Raw genomic sequence first — 20,942 nt, forward strand, 5'->3', positions numbered from 1 at the left:
CCTAATAACCCTGCGGACGACCTGAGAGACCCGAACCCGCGAACAGGGAAGAAGGGAAACCGGATCAACCCACAGCGCGTCCCCGGACACAGAAGCTGTGGCGCGCAAATAACGGCGAAGCGCCGCAACCGGACACAAAACATGATGCACCCCCGGCCTGACCAACCAAGCATCAACCACCCATGGACCCCTCCGGAACGCAGCAGTCTCATTCTTCGCCAGAAAAGAAGGAGACGGCTGCAAACGAACAAAACTATCACCACGACCAAAAGAGCAGAAACCCCTGCGCCGGAGGAGAGCATGAAGCTCCCTTACCCGACCCCCAGAGGCCAAAGCCAACAAGAAAAGTGCCTTGGAAAAACAATCCTGGACCGAAGGGGCCACAACGAAACGAGGAGATGAAAGGAAAGCGAGCACTCTGTCCAAAGACCAGGACGGCTCAGGCGACGCATGAGCAGGCCGGAGGTGAAACAACGCACGAGACAGCTTGCGAAACGGCGCAGACGTAACATCGATACCGAAAGCAAGCTGAAGCGGCTCCGCCAGCGCCGCACGATACGAAGCGACAGTGTTAGGCATAAGATGACGGTCCTGAAACAACCACGAGAGGAAGGACAAGACCACCCGAACAGACAAGGAGCTAACACGACGAAGACGCAAAAAGAAACGGAAGGACCGCCAGGAAACTTCATACTGCCGCCGAGAAGAAGCCCTCAGGTGGGACACCAACAAGGAGGCCACCTGATCACCATAGAGATGATGATAGACTCGAGTCAAAAAAAACCATACGCGAAGACTCGAGGAGAAGATCGAACCAGCTACGTGACGTACCGGCCCGATCTGCTGAAAGAGGCGGAGCCGCGGGAAAACCCTCGGGTTCGGACACCGAGCAACCAGCGCCTGAAACCAAGGCTGGGCCGGCCACCAAGGGGCCAGAAGGACAACTCTCCCCTGGTAAGTCTCTAAGCGAGTCAGGACCTGGAGCAACAGCCGAACTGGGGGAAAGAGGTACAGGAACCCCCACCTCGACCAGCCGAGCCGAAAGGCATCGACCCCGACGGCCACGCAATCGGGGAAGGGCGCCGCATAAACGGGAAGACGCCGCGACCACACCGACGCGAAGAGGTCCACCTCGGGGTGCCCGAACGTCTGGCAAAGCCAACGGAAGGACTCGTCGTCGACCGTCCACTCCGTGGAGAGGGGAACGAAGCGAGACAGGGCGTCGGCCAAGACGTTGGACACGCCCCGTACGTGAACCGCCAGGAGAGCCAAACCCCGAGAACTCAGCAGACGAGTCACCCGAAGCGACCAACCCCAAAGAGACAAGGACCGCATCGAACCCCCGCGGTTCAGGCAATGAACCACCGGAGAGCAGTCCGAAAGGAGCCGAATCGTCGATCCGCGGGCCACCCGAATCCTCCCCAGAGCAAACCACACTGCCGCGAACTCCCGCACCGTACTGTGAGCTCGACGGAAGGACGGATCCCAACGCCCCTGGCCGGCCTGGTGAGCACTGGTCACAAAACCCCAGCCGAGAGACGACGCATCCGTGTACACATCGAGCGAGGGCTCGGGTAGGCGCCAAGGCACTGAACCCTGAAAAACCCGAAGAGGAAGCCGGTGACGCAGCAACCGACGCAAGTCCCCCGGGGGTCGAACTCTGCGATCGCGAGAGAGGCGGAAGGGGGAACCCCGAAGGAACCAGAGCAGCCGTCGAAGCCAAACCCGACCCGGCGGGTAGACCACCATCGCGAAGTTCAGGCTCCCGCACAGCCCCTCGAGCAACCGCCGGGTGACCCGAGGGCCCTCCAGAAACAGACGAAGGCGGGACCGCAGCCGCAGGAGAGACTCCGGAGGGAGAGACAAGGAGGCGGTCCGAGAGTCCCACACGAGACCCAGCCAAGTCCGAACCTGAGAGGGAACCAGATGGGACTTCCTCCAGTTCACCAAGAACCCGAACCCGGCGAGCTGGGAAAGAACCAAATCCCTGGCTAGCAAGCAAGCTGACTGGCTGGGAGCCCAAACCAGCCAGTCGTCGAGGTAGGCCAACACCCGAACACCTAGGAGACGCAAACGAGCCACCACAACCCGTGTAAGGCGTGTGAACACGCGAGGTGCCAGGTTCAACCCGAACGGGAGACAACGAAAGCGGTAACTCAGACGCCCCACTACAAAACCGAGCCAGTCCCTGAACCGCGGATGAATCGGGACATGCCAATAAGCGTCCCGGAGGTCCAGGGACACCATCCAAGCACCCGGCTCCAAGAGGAGCCGAACCTGAGACAGCGTAGTCATCCGAAAGGAGGGGCAATGAACCCAGGGGTTCAGACGGGACAAGTCCAGAATGAACCGCAGGTCCGCGCAGTCCCGTTTCGGAACCGGAAACAGACGGGAAACCCATCTGAGGGACGACGTCGTTTCGACGACGCCCAAGCGTACCCACTCCAAGACGACTCGACAGAGCGCAGGGGAAGAAGCCTGCCCTGCCAGCCCCGACCCCCCAAAGGGGGGAGGGGCCACCCAACGCCACCGCAGGCCGCGAGACACGACCCGAAAGGCCCACGAATCGTGGGACCAGGCGCGGGCGAACAGCGCAAGCCGCCCCCCCATCGCCCCGTCAAAGGGGCAAACCGCGAAAGGGCCGGCGACCCTTACGAGACCCAGAACCCCGCACAGCGCGAACACCGCGCCGACCAGACGAGGGAGGGTCCGCAGGAGGAGCCAACCCCAAACCTGACACCAGAGGCCTACCACGACGAGAGGAACCCCGAGCCCTGGCACGACCTTTCCGGGAAGACCCACCCCGGGACCCCCGGAAAACCAACAAGTCCGACATCGGACGACAAGCCGCCGACGCAGCCTGAATAAACTGCGCCACGGCCGACTCCCCAAACAGGAGAGGACAAAAAGGTGAAGAACGCCTAAGAGCCAGAGCCCAAGCAGATTCCACGGAGGAACCCAGCACCGCCTGCCGACACGCGAGACGGGAAGCATAGAACAGGGAAACCGCATCCCGCAAAATCGGCGTGAACAGCTTCAACAAGGCAGCCGACGAACGCGCAGCCGAGGACAAGGTGCCGGACCCCGGGACGGACCCAAGCGTCCCCACATCCTCCACGAGCCAATCCGAAGACAGCTCCAGGAGGGAAAAGAACCGCAAGGCCGAACACAAAAGGCCCCGAGCGCGCAAGTCCTCCGCCACGAGCGCCGCCGAAAGGGAGGGAACCTGCACATGGAGCTGAACAACGCCCACATCGCGGGGAAGGGCAGGGGCAAACAAGCACTCATTCAGGTACTCAAGTTCACCCCCCAGGAAAACCTGAAGCACCGTGGAAGCTTCCCGCCACTCCAGCGTGCGGGAACGACAGAAGGAATGCCAGGAATCCAGACCAAACAAGGGGCAGTCTGCTAGCCAGGATGACTCCGGAACCTCGTAACGGAGCCAGAAAGGGAACGAAGTCCCAAACCTGAACGTGGACGGATCCATTTCCGAGGCATAATCCGGGTCACGCAGGAGGTAAGCTGCAAAGGCCGCGCGCACCACACCAGGTTGGATGCGATAAGCCGAAAACCTCCTGAAGGATGGAACCGACGTACCCGGGGGAACACGGAACCGTACCCGGGGAGGGGCCGACACCAAATCCAACTCGTACGCAGAGGGGGGGAAAGAAAACCCCACTCCTTGTAACAATAAGCCCCGCTCAGTGGGAAGAAAAACCCAGGCGGGGTCCAGCGGGGCCCAAGGCCCCCAAGTCAGCCCCTCCCCAGCCTCGAGGTCCGTCACCACAGGACCCGAGGCCGAGTCCTCTCCCCAAGCCCCGACCCCACAAGACAAGGACGGAGCAGCCGGAAAAGCTGGAGGAAGGGGGGCCCACTGGTCAGACCCTGAAGCTTCGGCCGGGAGACAAGACTCGAATGCCTCTGCCGCCCCCCCGGAAGGGGCAACCTCCGAAGCTGCCCGAGTCTCGAGATCAAGTAACCCCTGCTCCGACCCCGAAACCCTCAGACGCTTCGGGGCCGGAAGCAGGGGCGGGGGACCAGAACGAACAGAAGGGGAAGGACGAGGAGGTGCGGACTGAACCAGGATCGAAGCGACCCCCACCCCCAAGTCCGGGTCTCGAAAAGCAAAGCGGGGCAGCCCCGGGGCATCCGGGGAAGCAACCAACCGAGCGCGTTGCAACAGACGAAACCTAGACTGCAACGCACGTGCCGCCTGTACCCGAATAGAATCATCAGAGGATTGGGTAAATTGAGTCACAAGCAAGCAGCAACACTCACAGGACTCAGGGTCGAAAGTATCACCGACCCAACAGGCAGCGTGGCAGAGGCAAAAACAATGAGGGTCACCCTGAGACAAGGGGACCGAGCAACCCTCAAACTCGCACACAGCGAGTGGGGACTCCGGGGTCACATCCATCGGACCCACGCGCCCCCTAGGGGATTCCCAGGGTCCTGAGCGTTTACTTTAAGAGGACTCGCGCTCAGGTAGTCCCAGGCAGGGTGCTGCAAACCGGCGCCCAAAACTACCAAGCAAACTTCTAAAGCTGAACCCCAGGGACGTGTACACTCACGGGGACCTAGCAGGGGGCGCCACCGAGGAGAACAGTAGAAGGGCAAAAACAAACTGAATAAAATGACAGAACCCCCCACCAGGCAAAAAACAAAAAGAAAAACAAAACCCCGCAAGAGGACAGCGAACCCCAAGGAACAGAGCCGGCCGCGATGTCGGGAATTACAAGCTGAGCAGCACCCTGCGCCCCTACCAGTGCAAACTGCCTCTTACCTGCCGGTAACAAGGGAGAACAGAACACCCAAGAGCCCAACAGGCGGCCGAAAAACCGAAAGGTAAAACGGACCAGCAGAGGCAGACCCCGAGGAGCCTGTGGAAGGTGGCCCCAAGCCCCAAGGGCAGTACTTACAGGGCACCTAGGGAAGGCAGCCCTAGGCGCATGCAGCCCGAGTACTGAAGATAACTCCTGGCTCTCGCACCCACAAAACTAACACCACACTCAAAGCACAGTGCAGTAGCGACACCGGAGCCAGAGCACACGACCACCGCCAATAGCATCAGCCTCAAGAACTGAGGTGTGGGTAGCCGGCGCGGGGGGTCTGGGGCTCCCCCTTCCCCCTCCCGGGGAGGGGGGAGCTGCGCAGACAGCGGCGCGGCAGTGTGTGACGTCACACTAATTTGCTTGTTTTCGGTTGGGGAGTTCTATCCACTAGTTCGGTATTAGGTAGCAATTTTAACCAGAATAGGGGTTTGTTTTGGGGCGCTTACCTTTCTGGGTGCCTGTTCCGGTCGATGGCAGACATAGAATGCTTCCAACTACACGGGGGCTTCTATAGGCCATTGCTCCCCTTGCCTCTCTGAGGGGGCCCGGTTCTGGCCGTGGTCCCCGGTAGGCCTAAGAACTCCATACACATGACTGATGCCAAAGTCTGACATTAGCATATCAGCCTGGGATAGCTCCGGGGAGCCGACGGGGCTCCCCCCAGAAAGGTCATATAAGATAAAAAAGAAAGAAAACGGCTTTGAATATAATGAAACGCCATTTTCTGTGAGGAACCCCTACGGCTCCCTGGAGCTTATCGGGCTCCAGGGAGCCCGATAAGCCCGATGTATGTTATATTACACCGGGACATTAGCTATGGACCTCAGACCTACCAGGGACCAGAGCCAGAACCTGGCCCCCTTCAGAGAGGTTTCAGGGAGCAATGGCCCTGGAAAACCCCCCTTGTAGTTGGGGTTTTTCTTATCTGCCATCGACCGGGGTTAGGCACCCAGAAAAGTAGGCATAACAAAACAAACCCCACATGGTAAGAAACTAAAACAAAAAACCGAACAGAGAGGTAGAAACTCCCTACAATCCCAGGAAACAAGCAAGCATCACACTTTACTGCCGCGCCGCTCGTCCGTGCAGCCCTCCCCTTCCCTAGAGGGGGAGGGGGGGGGGGGGCCCCGGACCTCACTGTGCTGGCTGCGTAGCATTCCAGTTCAGAAGCTAAGCTTCAACCAACGCAAAAAAAATGCCGACTGGTGGGAGGGAGGGTGGCCAGGGAGCCTCCGGGGCTCACCCAGAAAATGACGTTTCATTACATTCAAAGCTGGTTTAATGCGAGGAGCCCCTACGGCTCCCTGGAGCTACATACCGAAAGAGAGGAAAAAAGGCACTTACCCGGGAGGCAGCCGCCACAAACTCCTCAACGTGAAATCGAGACAACTGGCTGCATCCTGAGACCCAAAGCAACACAAGAACGCCCAAGAGCAGGCACGTTCACCAAATAATGGGCGGCCAGGACCCTGTTCGACCTCCAAAATCAACGCGCTCGAATATGAACCCAAGACATGTTACCAAACACGGCAGCCAAAGCTGCAAACTTCCAAACATTATGGGCACGAGGATAGACCGCAAGCTGGCTAGACTTAACCCTGCGGACAATCTCAGAGACCTGAGCACAGGAACAAGGAACGAGGGAAACTGGATCAACCCAAAGCGCATCCCCAGCCACCCCAGCAGAGGTGCACAGGTAATGGTGAAAAGCTGCAACCAGACACAACACATGATGCACCCCCGGCCGAACCAACCAAGCATCAATGACCCAAGGACCCCTCCGGAAAGCAGCCGTCTCGTTCTTTGCCAGAAAAGATGGGGAAGGCTGCAAATGTACAAACCTACCTCCAGGACCAAAAGAGCAGAAACTGCTGTGCCGGAGGAGAGCATGAAGCTCCCCTATCCAAGCCCCCAGAGGCCAATGCCAAGAAAAACAGGGTCTTGGAAAAAATATCTTGGACCAAAGGGACCACCACAAACTGAGGAGAGGAAAGATAAGAACACCCTGTTCAAGGACAAGGATGGCTCGGGTGATGCATGAGCAGGCGGGACGTGAAACATAACACGAGAAAGCTTACGGAACGGGATGGATGTGACGTCCACCACCGAATGCAAGGTGGAGTGGCTCCGCCAGTGCCACACAATACGAGGCGACAGTATTAGGCATCAAATGACGTTCTTGAAAAGCCAAGAAAGATAGGACAAGACAACCCAATCCGAAAGAGAAGACAACATATGAAGAGCAAGAAAATGGGGAAAAGAACGCCAGGAAACTTCATACTGTCGCCAAGACGAAGCTTTCAGATGGGACACCATCAACGAAGCCACCTGATCATCATAGAAATGGTGCTACACCCGCGTCAAAAAGACCAGACGCGAAGAGCAGAGGAGAAGGTCGAACCAGCCCCGTACCGGACTGGTCCGACTTGCTGGAAAAAGCAGAGTTGCTTGAAATGTCCCGGGTTCGGACACCGAGCAAACAGCGCCGGAAACCAAGGCTGGGCTGGCCACTAAGTGGCCACAAAGACTACCTGAGCAATAGCTGGCCTGGAGAAAAGAGGTATAGGTAACCTGATCTCGACCAGTCCTGCCGAAAGGCATCCACTGCGAATGTCTCGCAGTCAGGGAAGGGCGTCACATAGACTGGGAGATGCTGAGACCACGCCGACGTGAAGAGGTCCACCTCCGGGAGTTCGTACGTCTGGCAGATCCAACGAAACGAGTTGTCGTCGACCGTCCATTCCATGGACAGGGAAATGAAGTGAGACAAGCTGTCCTGCCAGGACGTTGGACATTCCCAATGTCCAATGTCCAACCGACCAATGGTTGGATGGTCAAACCCCGAGCAACCCGAACCCTCTGAAGCGCGAAACCAGACTGCTGCAAACTCCTAAACCGTGCTGTGAGCAAGGAGGGGCAAGGAATCCAGGGGGTTCAGACGGGACAAGTCCAGAATGAACCTCAGATCTGCACAGTCCTGTTTCGGCACTGGAAACAGGCTGGAAACCCACCTGAGGGACAGGGTCGTTTCGACCACGCCCAAGCGCACCCACTCCAAGATGATTTGACAAAGCACAGGAGAAGAAACCTGCCCTGCCCGCCCTGAACCCTCTAAAGGAGGACGAGCTGCCCAACACCACCGCAGGCCGGATGACACGACTGAAAAGGCCCACAAATTGGGACCAAGCGTGGTCAAACAGAGTGAGCATTCCCCCCATCGCCCCATCAACGGGGCGAACCGCGAAAGAGCTGACGCCCCTTACAAGAAACCAAGCACCGAACAGAGTGATCACCCCGACCACACGATGCTGGCATTAAAGGGAACGTCAGCTCAGAAATTGGCACCAATGCCCTACCTCGACCAGCGGAACCCTGAACCCTGACACGACCCCTCCTAGACGGCCGAGAACGAACGCCCCGGAGAACCAACAAGTCTGACATAGGGCGACAACTAGATGAAGCCGCTTGCAGAAACTGTGAGACTGTGGCCTCTGCAAACAGCAACGGACAAAATGGAGACAAAAACCTAAGAGCCAGGGCCCAAGTGGATTCCAAAGAGAGGGCGATCACCACCTGACAGCACACGAGGCGAGAAGGAAAAAACCAGAATTGAATGTAATGAAACACCATTTTCTGGGTGAGCCCCGGAGGCTCACTGGAGCTTATTGGGCTAATGTATATTATATTAGACTGGGACATTAGCTAAGGAGTTCAGACCTACCAGGAACCAGTGCCAGAACCTGGACCCTTCAGAGAGGTTTCAGGGAGCAATGGCACTGGAAAACCCTCTTGTGGTTGGGGTTTTCCTTATCTGGCATCGACCGGGGTCAGGCACCCAGAAAGGTAGGCATGACAAAACAAACCCCACATGGTAAAAAACTAAAACAAAAAACCGAACAGAGAGGTAGAAACTCCCTACAATCCCAAGGAAACAAGCAAACAAGCAAACATCAGACTTTACTGCCACGCTGATCGTCCACGCAGCCCTCCCCGCCCCGGGAGGGGGAGGGGGGAGCCCCGAACCTACCGCGCCGGCTGCCAAGCTCCAGTTCGGAAGCTAAGCTTCAACCAACGCAAAAAAAAACACCGACCGGTGGGAGGGAGGGTTTCCAGGGAGCCTCCGGGGCTCACCCAGAAAATGGCGTTTCATTACATTCAACGCTGGTTTTCTGTGGGGAGCCCCTACGGCTCCCTGGAGCTTCATACCCAATGAAAAGGAAAAGAAAGGGCTAACCCAGGAAGCGGCCGCCACAAACTTCGCAACGCGAAGCCAAGACAACAGGATGCAACCTGCGACCCAATGCAACAAGAATGCACAGGAGCAGACGCGCATAAAGAATGGGCAGCCAAGAACTTGTGCGACCCTCAATTCCCTGCGCCCGAAATGAGCCCTAGACGTCACAAACACAGCAACAAGAACTGCAAACGTCCGAACAGCATGGGCGCAAAGACAGACCACAGGCTGGAAGACTGAAAAAACTCTGCGGACGACCTGGCAGACCCGAGCCCTGAAACAGGGAACGACGGGAACCGGATCAAACCAAAGTGCATCCCCAGACACAGTACACAGGTAACGGCAAAAAGCGCAACCGGACAACACAGGATGCACCCCCAGCCAAACCAATCAAGCATCAATAACCCAAGAACCCCTCCGGAAACCAGCCATCTCGACCATCGCCAGGACGGAGAAAGGCTGCACACGTACAAACCTACCACCAGTACCAAAGAGCAGAAACCTGAACCAAAGGGGCAACCACAAACTGAGAAGATAAGAACGCACCCTGATCAAGGACCAGGACGGCTCAGGCGACACATGAGCAGGCCGGAGGTGAAACAAAACACGAGAAAGCGTACAAAACGGGGCAGATGTGACGTCCACCCTGAACGCAATCCAGAGCGGCTCCGCCAGCACCGCACAAAACGAGGCAACAGTAAGAAACATCAAAACTGTAGTCCTGACAATCCAAGAAAGGAAAAGACAACCCGATGCGAAAGAGTAGACAACCTACGAAGAGAAAGAAAAAGTGCATAGAAACACCAGGAACGCCATCTGTCGCCGAGACAAAGCTCGCAGGTGGGACAACCATCAACAAAGCCACCTGATCACCACAGAGATAGTGATACCCGCGTCAAAATACCAGACGCGAAGAGCCGAGGAGAAGGCTGAACCAGTCACATACAGGACCGGTCCGACCTGCCGAAAGAGGCGGAGCTGCGGGAAAATGCCCCTGCTTCGGACACCTATCAAGCAGCGTCTGAAAACAAAGCTGGGCCGGCCACCAAGGGACCATAAGGACTACCCGCCAAACACACACCGAAACTACGACGTTGGTACAACGTTCGAACAAGTTTTAACACCTCCTAACCAGTTATAATAACCAATATAGCAAGTTGTAACAACGTTCTAATATGTCATAAACACGTTAAGCCAAGATGTAACAACTTTATTACAAGTGGTAACAAGCGGAAAATAGAGACAGTTATGGTTTGTGTTTCCAGGGTACTCTCGTAGAAATGGGCTCCAACCGAGCCAGAACCTGAAGCAACAGCTGAACCGGGAGAAGAGGAACAGGTACCCCCCCACCTCGGCCAGTCCTGCCGAAAGACATCCACCGTGATCGCCTTGCAGGCGGGTAAGGGCGCCACATAGAATGGGCGACACCTAGACCACACCGACTCGAAGACGTCCATGGCCAGGAATCCATACGTCCGGCAGAGCCAACGAAATGAGTCGGCGACGACTGGCCAATCCGCAAACAGAGAAATGAACCAAGACAGCTGTCCGCCAGGATGCAGGACACACCCCAGACATGAACCTCACGGTTAGCCAAACCCCGAGAATCCAGCAAACGAGCCACTCTAAGGTCAAACACCTAAGAGAAACTCTATGGTTCCGGCAAAGAACCGCCAGAGAACAGTCCGAATGGAGCTGAATGGTAGAGCACCGAGTGACCCAAACCCTCTGAAGCTCAAACCAGACAGCCATGAACTCCCGAACCGTGCTATTAGCCCGACGGACGGACAGACCCTACCATCCCCTGGCCGACCTGGTGAGCACTGGTCACAAAGCCCCAGCTGAGAGATGACCCGTCCATGAACATATCGAGCAAAGGTTCGGGGAGGTGCCAAGGCACGGAACCCCGAAAACCCCAAAGAGGAAGCCGGTGACGCAGCACCAACACAAGATCCCCGGAGGAACGAACCCAACTATTGCAAGAAAGGCGGAAAGGGCGTCTCCGAAGAATCCAAATAGACGCCGAAGCCAAACCCAACCCTGTGGGCAGACTAGCACATTGAAGTTCAGACTCCCACACAACTGCTCGAGCAATCGCCGAGCAACCCGAGACCCCCTCATGAGCCGAAGGCGGGACCACAGCCACTGCAACACTGCTGGAGGGAAAGACAAGGAGCGGCCCCAAGAGCCCTAAACAAGACCCAGCCAGGTCCGAACCCAGGACGGAAACAAATAGAACAGCCTCCAGACACCAGGAAACAAATAGAACAGCCTCCAGACACCAGGAAACCAAACCCGGCGATCTGGAAAGAACCACACCCCTGGCGAGCAGACAAGCGGACCGACTGGGAGCCCACACCAGCCAGTCGTCGAGGCATTCCAGACACCGAATCCCAAGCAGACTCAGACAGGGCACCAAGATCCGGTAAAGATGAGTAAATACACCAAGTGCCATTTACAAAATAGGGAAGGCAACAAAAGCGGTAAGCCTGAAGCCCCACCACCAACTGTGCCAGTCCAGAAAAACTGGAGAGGAACTGCCAATAATTGACCTGGAGATCCAGGGTCACCATCCAGGCACCTGGCCCCAACAGAAGCCGGACAGGAGACGATAGTCCTCCGATGTGGACATAGCATCCAGGGCGCGGACTGAAGAAATCCAGGAGAACCTCAGATTCGACAGGCCCATGTCTGCATAGAGCAGATGGGAACCCCAGAAGGATGGGGTGGATCGACCACATCCAATGCACCCACGAACATGACATGACGAAGGGCAGGGAAAGAAACCCACCCCGCCAGCCCTGAACCCCCCAAAGGGGAGGAAACCGTCCATCGCCGCCACCAGAGGCCAGAAGACAACCAAAAGCACCCACTAACTGTGGGACCATGTGAGAGTCAGCAGAGCAAGCTGCTCCCCCAGCGCCCCATTCACAGAGAAGGGAACAGAGCCCCTTCCGAAAGAAAAATTATACATACACATATATACATATATATTATGTATATGCACATACACATACATATACAGTAAAGAGGGGCTGGAGCTACAGGTCCAGCACCAATCCCCTGCCAGTAAAAGGGGGTAGGGCTGAAGCTATAGGTCCGGCACCAACCCCCTACCAGTAGAGGAGGGGGGGGGGCTGGAGCTACAGGTCCAGCACCAATCCTCTGCCAGTAGAGGGGGGGGTGGCTGGAGCTACAGGTGCAGCACCAACCCCCTTCCAGTAGAGGGGGGCTGGAGCTACAGGTCCAGTACCAACCCCTGCCAGTAGAGGAGGGATGGAGCTACAGGTCCAGCACCAACCCCCCTGCCAGTAGAGAGGGGCTTGAGCTACAGGTCCAACATCAACCCTCTGCCAGTAGAGGAGGGATGGAGCTACAGGTCCAGCACCAACCCCCCTGCCAGTAGAGGGGGGCTGGACCTACAGGTCCAGCACCAACCCCCCCTGCCAGTAGAGAGGGACTGGAGCTACAGGTCCAGCACCATCCCTTTGCCAGAAGAGGAAGGATGTAGCTAGAGGTCCAGCACCATGGCTCCTGCCAGTAGAGAGGGGGGGGGGGGGCTGGAACAACAGGTCCAGCACCAACCCCCCCCCTGGCAGAAGACGGGGGATGGAGCTACAGGTCCAGCACCAACCCCCTGCCAGTAGAGAGGGGCTGGGGCTACAGGTCCTGCACCAACCCCCTGCTAGTGGAGGAGGGATGGAGCTATAGGTCCAGCACCAACCCCCTGCCAAACAATAAGAATACAAGCACAGATGAAAATATTTGCAGGTATTATGCAAAGGGACAGTGCAGATATTGGTCCAGAGAGAGGCATGGAATGCACATTCATGCACCCATGGAAATTCTGAAACTGGTTAGGGAAAGGCAGATGTCATTTTGATACAGAGTGTAGATATTTTCACCCTAAGCTATGCAAACTCTCAGTTATGAGACGAAATGCTACGATCTTCATTGCCCTGATTTCCAAGTCAGGGCTACACAGCGCTATATAAGAGATGAAATCCAATATAATAGCCTTGGAAATTTTTTAGAGGCGGGCAGAAGCAGACAGAGAAACAGATAGGCAGAAACATTGCAGGAGTACAGATGGGGAGAGGGAAATGCCCAAGACTGGACTTCGGTTCGTCATCAAGCTCACACATACTACACCCCCCAACTACACAGAGACTACCACACTCCCCAGTATCACTTCCAAAACTGGACAAACCATTGCCACAACAACACACCCTGGTAGCCTGGTGGATAGCGCGCAGGACTCGGAATTCTGTGGCGCGAGTTCGATTCCCGCACCAGGCAAAAACAAATGGGCAAAGTTTCTTTCACCTTGAATGCCCCATTTACCTAGCAGTAAATAGGTACATGGGAGTTTGTCAGCTGTCACGGGCTGCTTCCTGGGGTGTGTGTGTGTGTGGTGTGGGGAAAAAAAATAGTTAAAAGTAGTAAAAAAGTAGTAAAAAAAAGTAGTTAAAAACAGCTGAGAGGCGGGCCGAAAGAGCAAAGCTCAACCCCTGCAAACACAACTAGGTGAATACACATACACACAAGGTATGTTACACACACGTGCGTATGCACATACACATGTGCACACACACAGTGTACACATGTACATGCACATGTGTACACACATACACGTGAAAAGAAAATTACAAGCCACCGACTAGTGGGCAGAGAGCACCACGCCGGCCAGGCGAAGAAGGCACAAAACTGCATCAAAAGGCCCACCTCGACAACAAAACCCCAAAGTCCCAGCACGACCACAACACGTGCCAAGACCCAAAAAGATCAGTCTGCAAGCCAGGAAGACCCCCGGAACCCTAGAAGGCAGAACCGGGTCACACACAAGGAGACAAAGTCCCCTGAACCCACAACGGGGGCCCAAGAGGAAGAAACCTCTGGAACGAAACCAAAGAACCCAAAGGAACCCGGAATCGAACCAGGGGAGCCCAAACCACCACATTTGCCAGTGGAGATACACCACAGAAAGACAAAGCACAGCCCCAGACAGAACCCCCAGGGAAACGGTCAAAACAGACCAAAAACCGAGGGACAAGGTGTGGGAGCAAGCATAAGACAGGGGACACTGAGCCCAAACCCAAGGGCCCAGACCCAAAACAGACAAAACGGAAAACCCGGTGTAAAATCAACACTCAAACGTTCCCAGAGGAACAGGAAATGGGCAGAAAACACCAGAGAAGCAAAGAAACGACAAAAGGAGAATAAAACCCCTGAAAAAGGTGAAAAACTCACCCCAGACGCTCGCTCACACACCCAGGTGCATGTAAACAAACCGCAACGCCGCCCTGGTGGCTACACCGGGAAACCGGCAGAAGAAAATGGTCAACAGAACAGAGGGCTGTGACTGACGCAAAAGATACGAAAACACACCAGCAAAAGTGGGGAGCAAGCAGACAGGATGGGCGAAAAACTCAGCCCAGAAGCAGAAAACCCAGGCAGGGGCAAACTGCCCCAGAACTGCTAGCAGGCATCCCTCACAGCCCCGGGAACCAGCAACAGAGGCCCCGGGGCAGAGCCGTCCTCCAAGCCCTCCGCCCTTAAAGAAAAGGAAGAGTCCATGGGAAAAGCAGCAAGAAAGGGCCGCTGCTAAGACTCAGAAGCCTTGGCAGAAGGAACAGGCTCGAAAACCTCCGTCCCCCAACCCGAACGGGGCAGCCCCCGAAAACCGTCCGAGTCTCAGCCCCAACTAAACCCCGCCCCGACCCCAAAACCTGCAGCCAGGTTCTGGCTCGTGGTCCCTGGTAGGCCCACAGAACTCCATACACATGACCAATGCCAAAGTCTGACATTAGCAACATTAGCATATCAGCCTAGTAAGCTCCGAGAACCGAAGGGGCTCCCCCCAGAAAACTGGCGTTGAATGTAATGAAACGCCATTTTGTGGGCGAGACCTGGAGGATCTCCTGAGCTATCAAGGCTGATATGGCTAGTGTCAGCCTTTGGCATCAGTCATGTATATTTAGTTCTTTGGGCCTACCGGGGACCACAAGCCAGAACCTGGCCCCCTCAGATATGCACGAGGAGCAATGGCCTATAGAAAACCCTATGTGGTTGGATGCATTCTGTGTCGGCCATCGACCGGGTCAGGCACCCAGAAATTAGGCGCCCCAAAACAAACCCCTATTCTGGTGAAAATTGCTACAAAAAGCCAAACTAGTGGAAAGAACTCCCAAAACAGGAACGAGCAAACAAGCATGATTTCACACGTTGCCATGCTGCTGCCTGCTCAATTCCCCCCTTCCTGGGAGGGGGAAGGGGAAGCCCCAGACCCCCGCACCAGTAATCCATACCCCAGTTCTGAGGCTCGATATCAAACCAAGCAAAAAAAAAAACACCGACCAGGGTGAGGGAGGGTTGCCGGGAAGCCTCCAGGTCTCACCCAGAAAATGTTGTTTTTTGGGTGAGCGGACTGGCTGGGAGCCCATACCAGCTAGTCGTCAAGGTAGGCCAGCACCCGAACAACTATGAGATGCAGACGGGCCACCATGACCCGTATTAGGTGTGTGAAAATGCGAGGTGCAAGGTTGAACCCGAACAGGAGACAACGAAAGTGGTAACTCTGACATCCACAACAAAACTGCACCAGTCCCTGAACCCCAGATGAATCGGAACGTGCCAATATGTGTCCCGGAGGTCCAGGGACACCATCCAAGCGCCCGGCTCCAACAGAAGCCGGACCTGGGACAGAGTAGTCATCCGAAAGGAAGGGCAATGAACCCAGGGGTTCAGACGGGACAAGTCCAGAATGAACCGCAGGTCCGCGCAGTCCGTTTTGGGACTGGGAACAGGAGGGAACCCATCTGAGAGACGTCGTCGTTTCGACCACGCCCAAGCAAACCCATTTCAAGATGACCTGACAAAGCGCAGAACAAGAGGCCTGAGCCATCAGCCCCAAGTCCCCCGAAGGAGGAGCGGCCACCCAACGCCACCACAAACCGTCAGAAACGACGCAAAAAGCCCTCAGATTGTGAGACCAGGCGTGAGCGAACAGAGCAAGCATCCCACCCATCACACCATCAATGGGACGAACTGCAAAAAGGCATCTGCCCCTTACGAGAACTCAAGCCTCACACAGAGCAAACACCGTGCTGATGAGACGAAGACGGTTCCAAAGACTACGCCGGCGCCGAAACTGGCACCAGTGGCCTATCCCAACGAGCGAAACCTCAAGCCCTGGCATGACCCCTCCGGGAAGGCACCCCCCAGGACTCCCGGAGAACCAACAAATCGGACATTGGATGACAGCTAGCCGAAGCTGCCTGCAGATACTGCACCACAGCAGAATCAGCAAACAGCAAGGGACAGAAGGGCAAAGACATTCTAAAAACCCGGGCGCAGGCAGATTCCAGGGAGGAAGCCAGCACCACCTGCAGACACACGAGCCGAGAAGCATAAAACAGCGACACCGCATCCCGCAGGATCGCCGCAAACAGCTTCTACAAGGTAGACGATGAGCAAGCCGCCGAGTCCTAGGCACCGGACCCAGGAACAGCCCCAAGCGCCTCCACATCCTCCTCAAGCCAGTCAGCAAACAGCTCTAGGAGGAAAAAAGAAATGCAAGATCGAAGCCAGAAGGCCACGAGTGCGCAAGTCCTCAGCAACCTGCACAGCCAAAACGGAGAAAACCTGCACATGAAGCTGCACAACGCCAACATCCCGAGGAAGGGCAGGGGCAAACAAGCACTCATTGAGGTGCTCAAACTCGCCCCCCAGGAAAACTTGGACCACCGTCAACGCCTCACGCCACTCAAATGCGGGAACGACAAAAGGTATGCCACACCTCCAAACCAAAAAAGGACAGTCCACTAGCCAGGACTACTCCGAAACCTCATAACGGATCCAGTAGGGAAACAAAGACCCAAACCTGAACGAAGACAAATCCATAATAGAGGCGTAATCCAGGTCGCTCATGAGGTAAACCGCAAAGGCCTCTCGCACCACATGAGGCTGGGTGCGGGAAGCCAAAAACCTCCGGAAAGATGGGACTGAAGCACCAGAAGAGACACAGTACCAAACCCGGGGAGGGGCAGACACCAAATCCAATTCGTATGCAGAGGGGGGAAAGGAAAACCCTACTCCTTGTAACTGTAAGCCCCGCTCAGAGGGTAGATAAACCCAGGCACGGTCCATTGGGGCCCAAGGCCCCCAAGTCAGCCCTCCCCAGCCCCAGGAGCCTTCACCTCTGTACCCGTGGCCGAGTCATCTCCCAAAGTCCCGGCCTCAAAAGAAAAGGCCGGTACAGCCATAAAAGCTGGACGGAAGGGGGCCCACTGGTCAGACCCAGATGCTTCGGCACGGAGAACCGACTCGAATGCCTCCGTCGCCATACCGGAAGAGGCATCCCCTGAGACTGCCCAAGTCTCAACACCATCTAAACCCTGCCCCGACTCCAAAACCCTCAGACATTTCGAAGCCAGAAGCAGAGGAAGGGGGAACAGATCGTACCACAGCAGGGAAAGGACGAGGGGGCATAGACAGAAATAAGGCTAAAGCGACCAACACCCCGAAGTCCGGGTCTCTATAAGCAAAACAGGGCACCCTCAGGGCTTCCAGCGCAGCAACCAACCTAGTTAATTGCGACAACCTAAACCTAACATGCAACGCTTGCGCTGCCTGTACCCGAATAATATCATCAGTAGATTGGTTAAACTGAGTCACCAGCAAGCAACAAATCTCACAGGACTCTGGGTCGAAAGTGTCACCGACCCAACATGCAGCGTGATACGAGGCAAAAACAGTGAGAGTCACCCTGAGACAAGGGGACAGAACAACCCTCGAACTCGCACAAAGTGAGAGTTTGACTCAGGGGTCACATCCATCGGACCCGCGCACCCCCGTGGGGGTTTCCCAGGGTCCTGAGACTGAGCTCATGCTCAGGGAAGCCCAGGCAGAGTACTGCTAACCAGCGCCCAAGTCTACCAAACTACTTACTAAAAGCTGAACCCCCGGGATGTGTACACGCATGGGGACCAAGCAGGGGGTACCACCTAATAGATAAGAGTATTCAGTACACGGTGGGGTAATAGTCAAGGCACCCCCTCCCCCACCAGGCAGAAAAAGAAAAGAAAACCCCACAAGAGGACAGTGTACCCAGGCAGAACAGAGCCGATCACTATGAATGGTGAAAATAAGCTGCACAGTACCCTGCGCCTCTTACTGGTGCAAACTGCCTCCAACCCTAAGGCGAACAAGGGAGTCAAAACACCCTAGCACACAAAGGAAGGCCGAAAACCGAGCAGTAAATGGCCAAGCAGGCAGAACCCAAGGAACTTATGGAAGGTGGCCCCAAGCCCCAACTGCAGTACTTACCTGACACCTAGGGAAGAGATCCTTAGGAGCATGCAACCCGAGTACTGAAGAAATACTCCTGGCTCGCACACCCCCTAAGAGACAGCCACCACACACAAGGCACACAGCTGAAACCAATTCTGGAGCCAGAGCACACAACCTCTGCCTAGTGCATCAGCCTGAGAACTGAGGGCCAGAGGGCAACATACCCAGGCGGAACAGAGCTGGCCGCTATAATAGGTGATAACTAGCTGTGCAGTACCCCCGCACTCCTACCAGTGCAATCTACTCCTTACCCTAAGGTAATCAAGGGAGGAGGAAACCCCCAGCCCACGTGGGGCGGTCAATTACCAAGTAGCAAAAAGCCAACAGAGGTAGACTCCAAGGTGACTTGTGGAACATGGCCCCAAGCCCCAAGGGTGGTACATACAGGGCGCTAAGAGAAGGTAACCCTAAGCACATGCAGCCCAAGCACCTGTGAATTTACTCCCAGCTCACACACCACCCTGAAGACAGCACTGGATACAAAGCACAGCACAGAAAGCACAAAATTCAGGAGCTGGAGTCACACAACCAAGCCTCAAACACATCAGTCGAGAACTGAGTTGTGGGTAGCCGGCGTGAGGGGTCTGGGGTTTCCCCCTTCCCCCACCCGGGGAGAGGGAAGCTGCGCAGACAGTGGTGCAGCACGTGGTGATGTCATGCTCATGTGTCTTTGGGCCGTGGGCCGTGACAAGGGTTCGAACCTACTTCCGAGAGCATCCCAGACGTTGCCTTAATCGACTGAGCTACAACATGGTAAAAGAATTACAACCAGAAGTTCTACTGACATTACTTGGACCCTGCAGCCACTCCAAGACACAAACCAGGATTTTACGCAATTCCCCCATGCACTCAAGCTCTGTCAATAGGCCGTTCTTGTGGATTAGTTCATTTGATGCATGACGCTATTGTGATTTCTGTGTGTAATGAAGTAAGGGCGAAGAGGTAGAACGGCCTATTGACAGAGCTCGAGTGCATAGCGACATTGTGTAAAATCCTGGTTTGTGTCTCAGAGTGGCTGTAGGGTCCAAGTAAGGTCATTAGAACCTCTGGTTGCAATTCTTTTACGATGTCGTAGCTCAGTCTGATCAAGGCAGCTCATGGGATGCTCTCGGACGAAGGTTCAAACCCTTATTACGGCCCTTGTGGATTTGTTCACACTTGGGTAATTACATTGGACCACATTGATTATTGATTTACATATTACACTCACTTCAGGTAAATTGCTAGGGCTTTATCATGCTTGTCAATGTTCGAGTAGAGATGAGCAAGAGCCTGCAGCAACGTCATATTATTGGTGTTCCGAGCCAGGGTCTCTAGAACAGCATTGATGACAAATGACACGTTGTAGAGGTGACCTGGCCAGTCCTGAACCACTTGCAGAAATCCCTGAAAATTTATAATTACAAACACATAATTAATAAACAAAAATAATGATTATTAAAATTAAGCAACAAAACTGTTGTTAATCCACAAGCTTACCTCACAGATTTGGCAAATATATAGAAAAGTCTGACTTCAATACACTGAATTTATAAAACCCGCATTGAATGTAATGTAACGCAATTTTTTGGGTGAGACCCGGAGGCTCCCCGGAGCTATCTAGGCTGATATTGCTAATGTCAGACTTTGGCTTCAGTCATGTGTATGGAGTTCTTTAGGCCTACCAGGGACCAAGAGCCAGAACCTGGCACCCTCAGAGAGGCACGTGGAGCAATGACCTATAGAGCAATGGCCCAGTGGTTGGAAGTATTTTATGCCTGCCATCGACCGGGTCAGACACCCAGAAAGGTAAGCATCCCAAAACAAGCCCCTATTCTGGTTAAGAGATTGCTACTGAAAGAACTAGTGGACAGAGCTCTTCAAACAAAAACGAGTATGACGTCACCACGTTGCTGCGCCGCCGTCTGCACAACTCCCCCCTTCCCGGGAGAAGGAAGGAGGAACCCCAGAACCATTGCGCTGCCTACCCAAGACCCTAGTTATGAGGCTGGATATCAAAACACATGAAAAACCGCTGGATGGAGGGAGGGAGGGTTGCCGGGGAGCCTCTGAGTCCCATACAGAAAATGGCATTTTATTACATTCAATGCTGGTTTTCTGGGAGGAGCCCCGTTGGCTCTCTGGAGCTACCTACCAAAAGACGAAAACAAGAGCGACCTACCCGAGAGGTGGACGTCACTCACTCCCCTGTTCAAGGACCAGGAACATCAACGAACGAATGCGTAGTCAACCTACGAACGTCGTGGGTAAGGGGAAAGACTGCAGGCTGGCTGGACCGAACCACCCCAAGGACGACTCGAGAGAACCGCACCCTGGAACAGGAAAGAGGAGAAACCGGAGCAACCCAAAGCGTGACCCCTTTACGGCAACAGTGGCACGCAAAGAATGGCGAAGCGCCGCAACCGAACACAACACATGATGCACCCCTGCCTGGCCTGCATCAACATCAAGCATCAACAACCCAAGGACCCCTCCAGAAAGCAGCCGTGTCAGTCTTCGCCAGAAAAAGAGACAGCTGCAAGTGA

General features: G+C 55.2%; 1 protein-coding gene across 4 annotated transcripts in view; it reads right to left on the bottom strand.

Annotated features, from left to right (window-relative positions):
• The window catches only part of lt (vacuolar protein sorting-associated protein light), a 263,565-nt gene that overhangs the window by 68,521 nt on the left and 174,102 nt on the right, over positions 1-20,942 (bottom strand). For all 4 annotated transcript variants that reach the window (XM_045740821.2, XM_045740818.2, XM_045740819.2 and 1 more), the window contains exon 11: positions 19,628-19,803. In XM_045740821.2, the coding sequence (XP_045596777.1) occupies positions 19,628-19,803 (176 nt within the window). The remainder of the gene's footprint in view (positions 1-19,627; positions 19,804-20,942) is intronic.

The sequence above is a fragment of the Procambarus clarkii genome, chromosome 13 (assembly GCF_040958095.1).
Source record: "Procambarus clarkii isolate CNS0578487 chromosome 13, FALCON_Pclarkii_2.0, whole genome shotgun sequence".
NCBI lineage: Eukaryota > Metazoa > Arthropoda > Malacostraca > Decapoda > Cambaridae > Procambarus > Procambarus clarkii.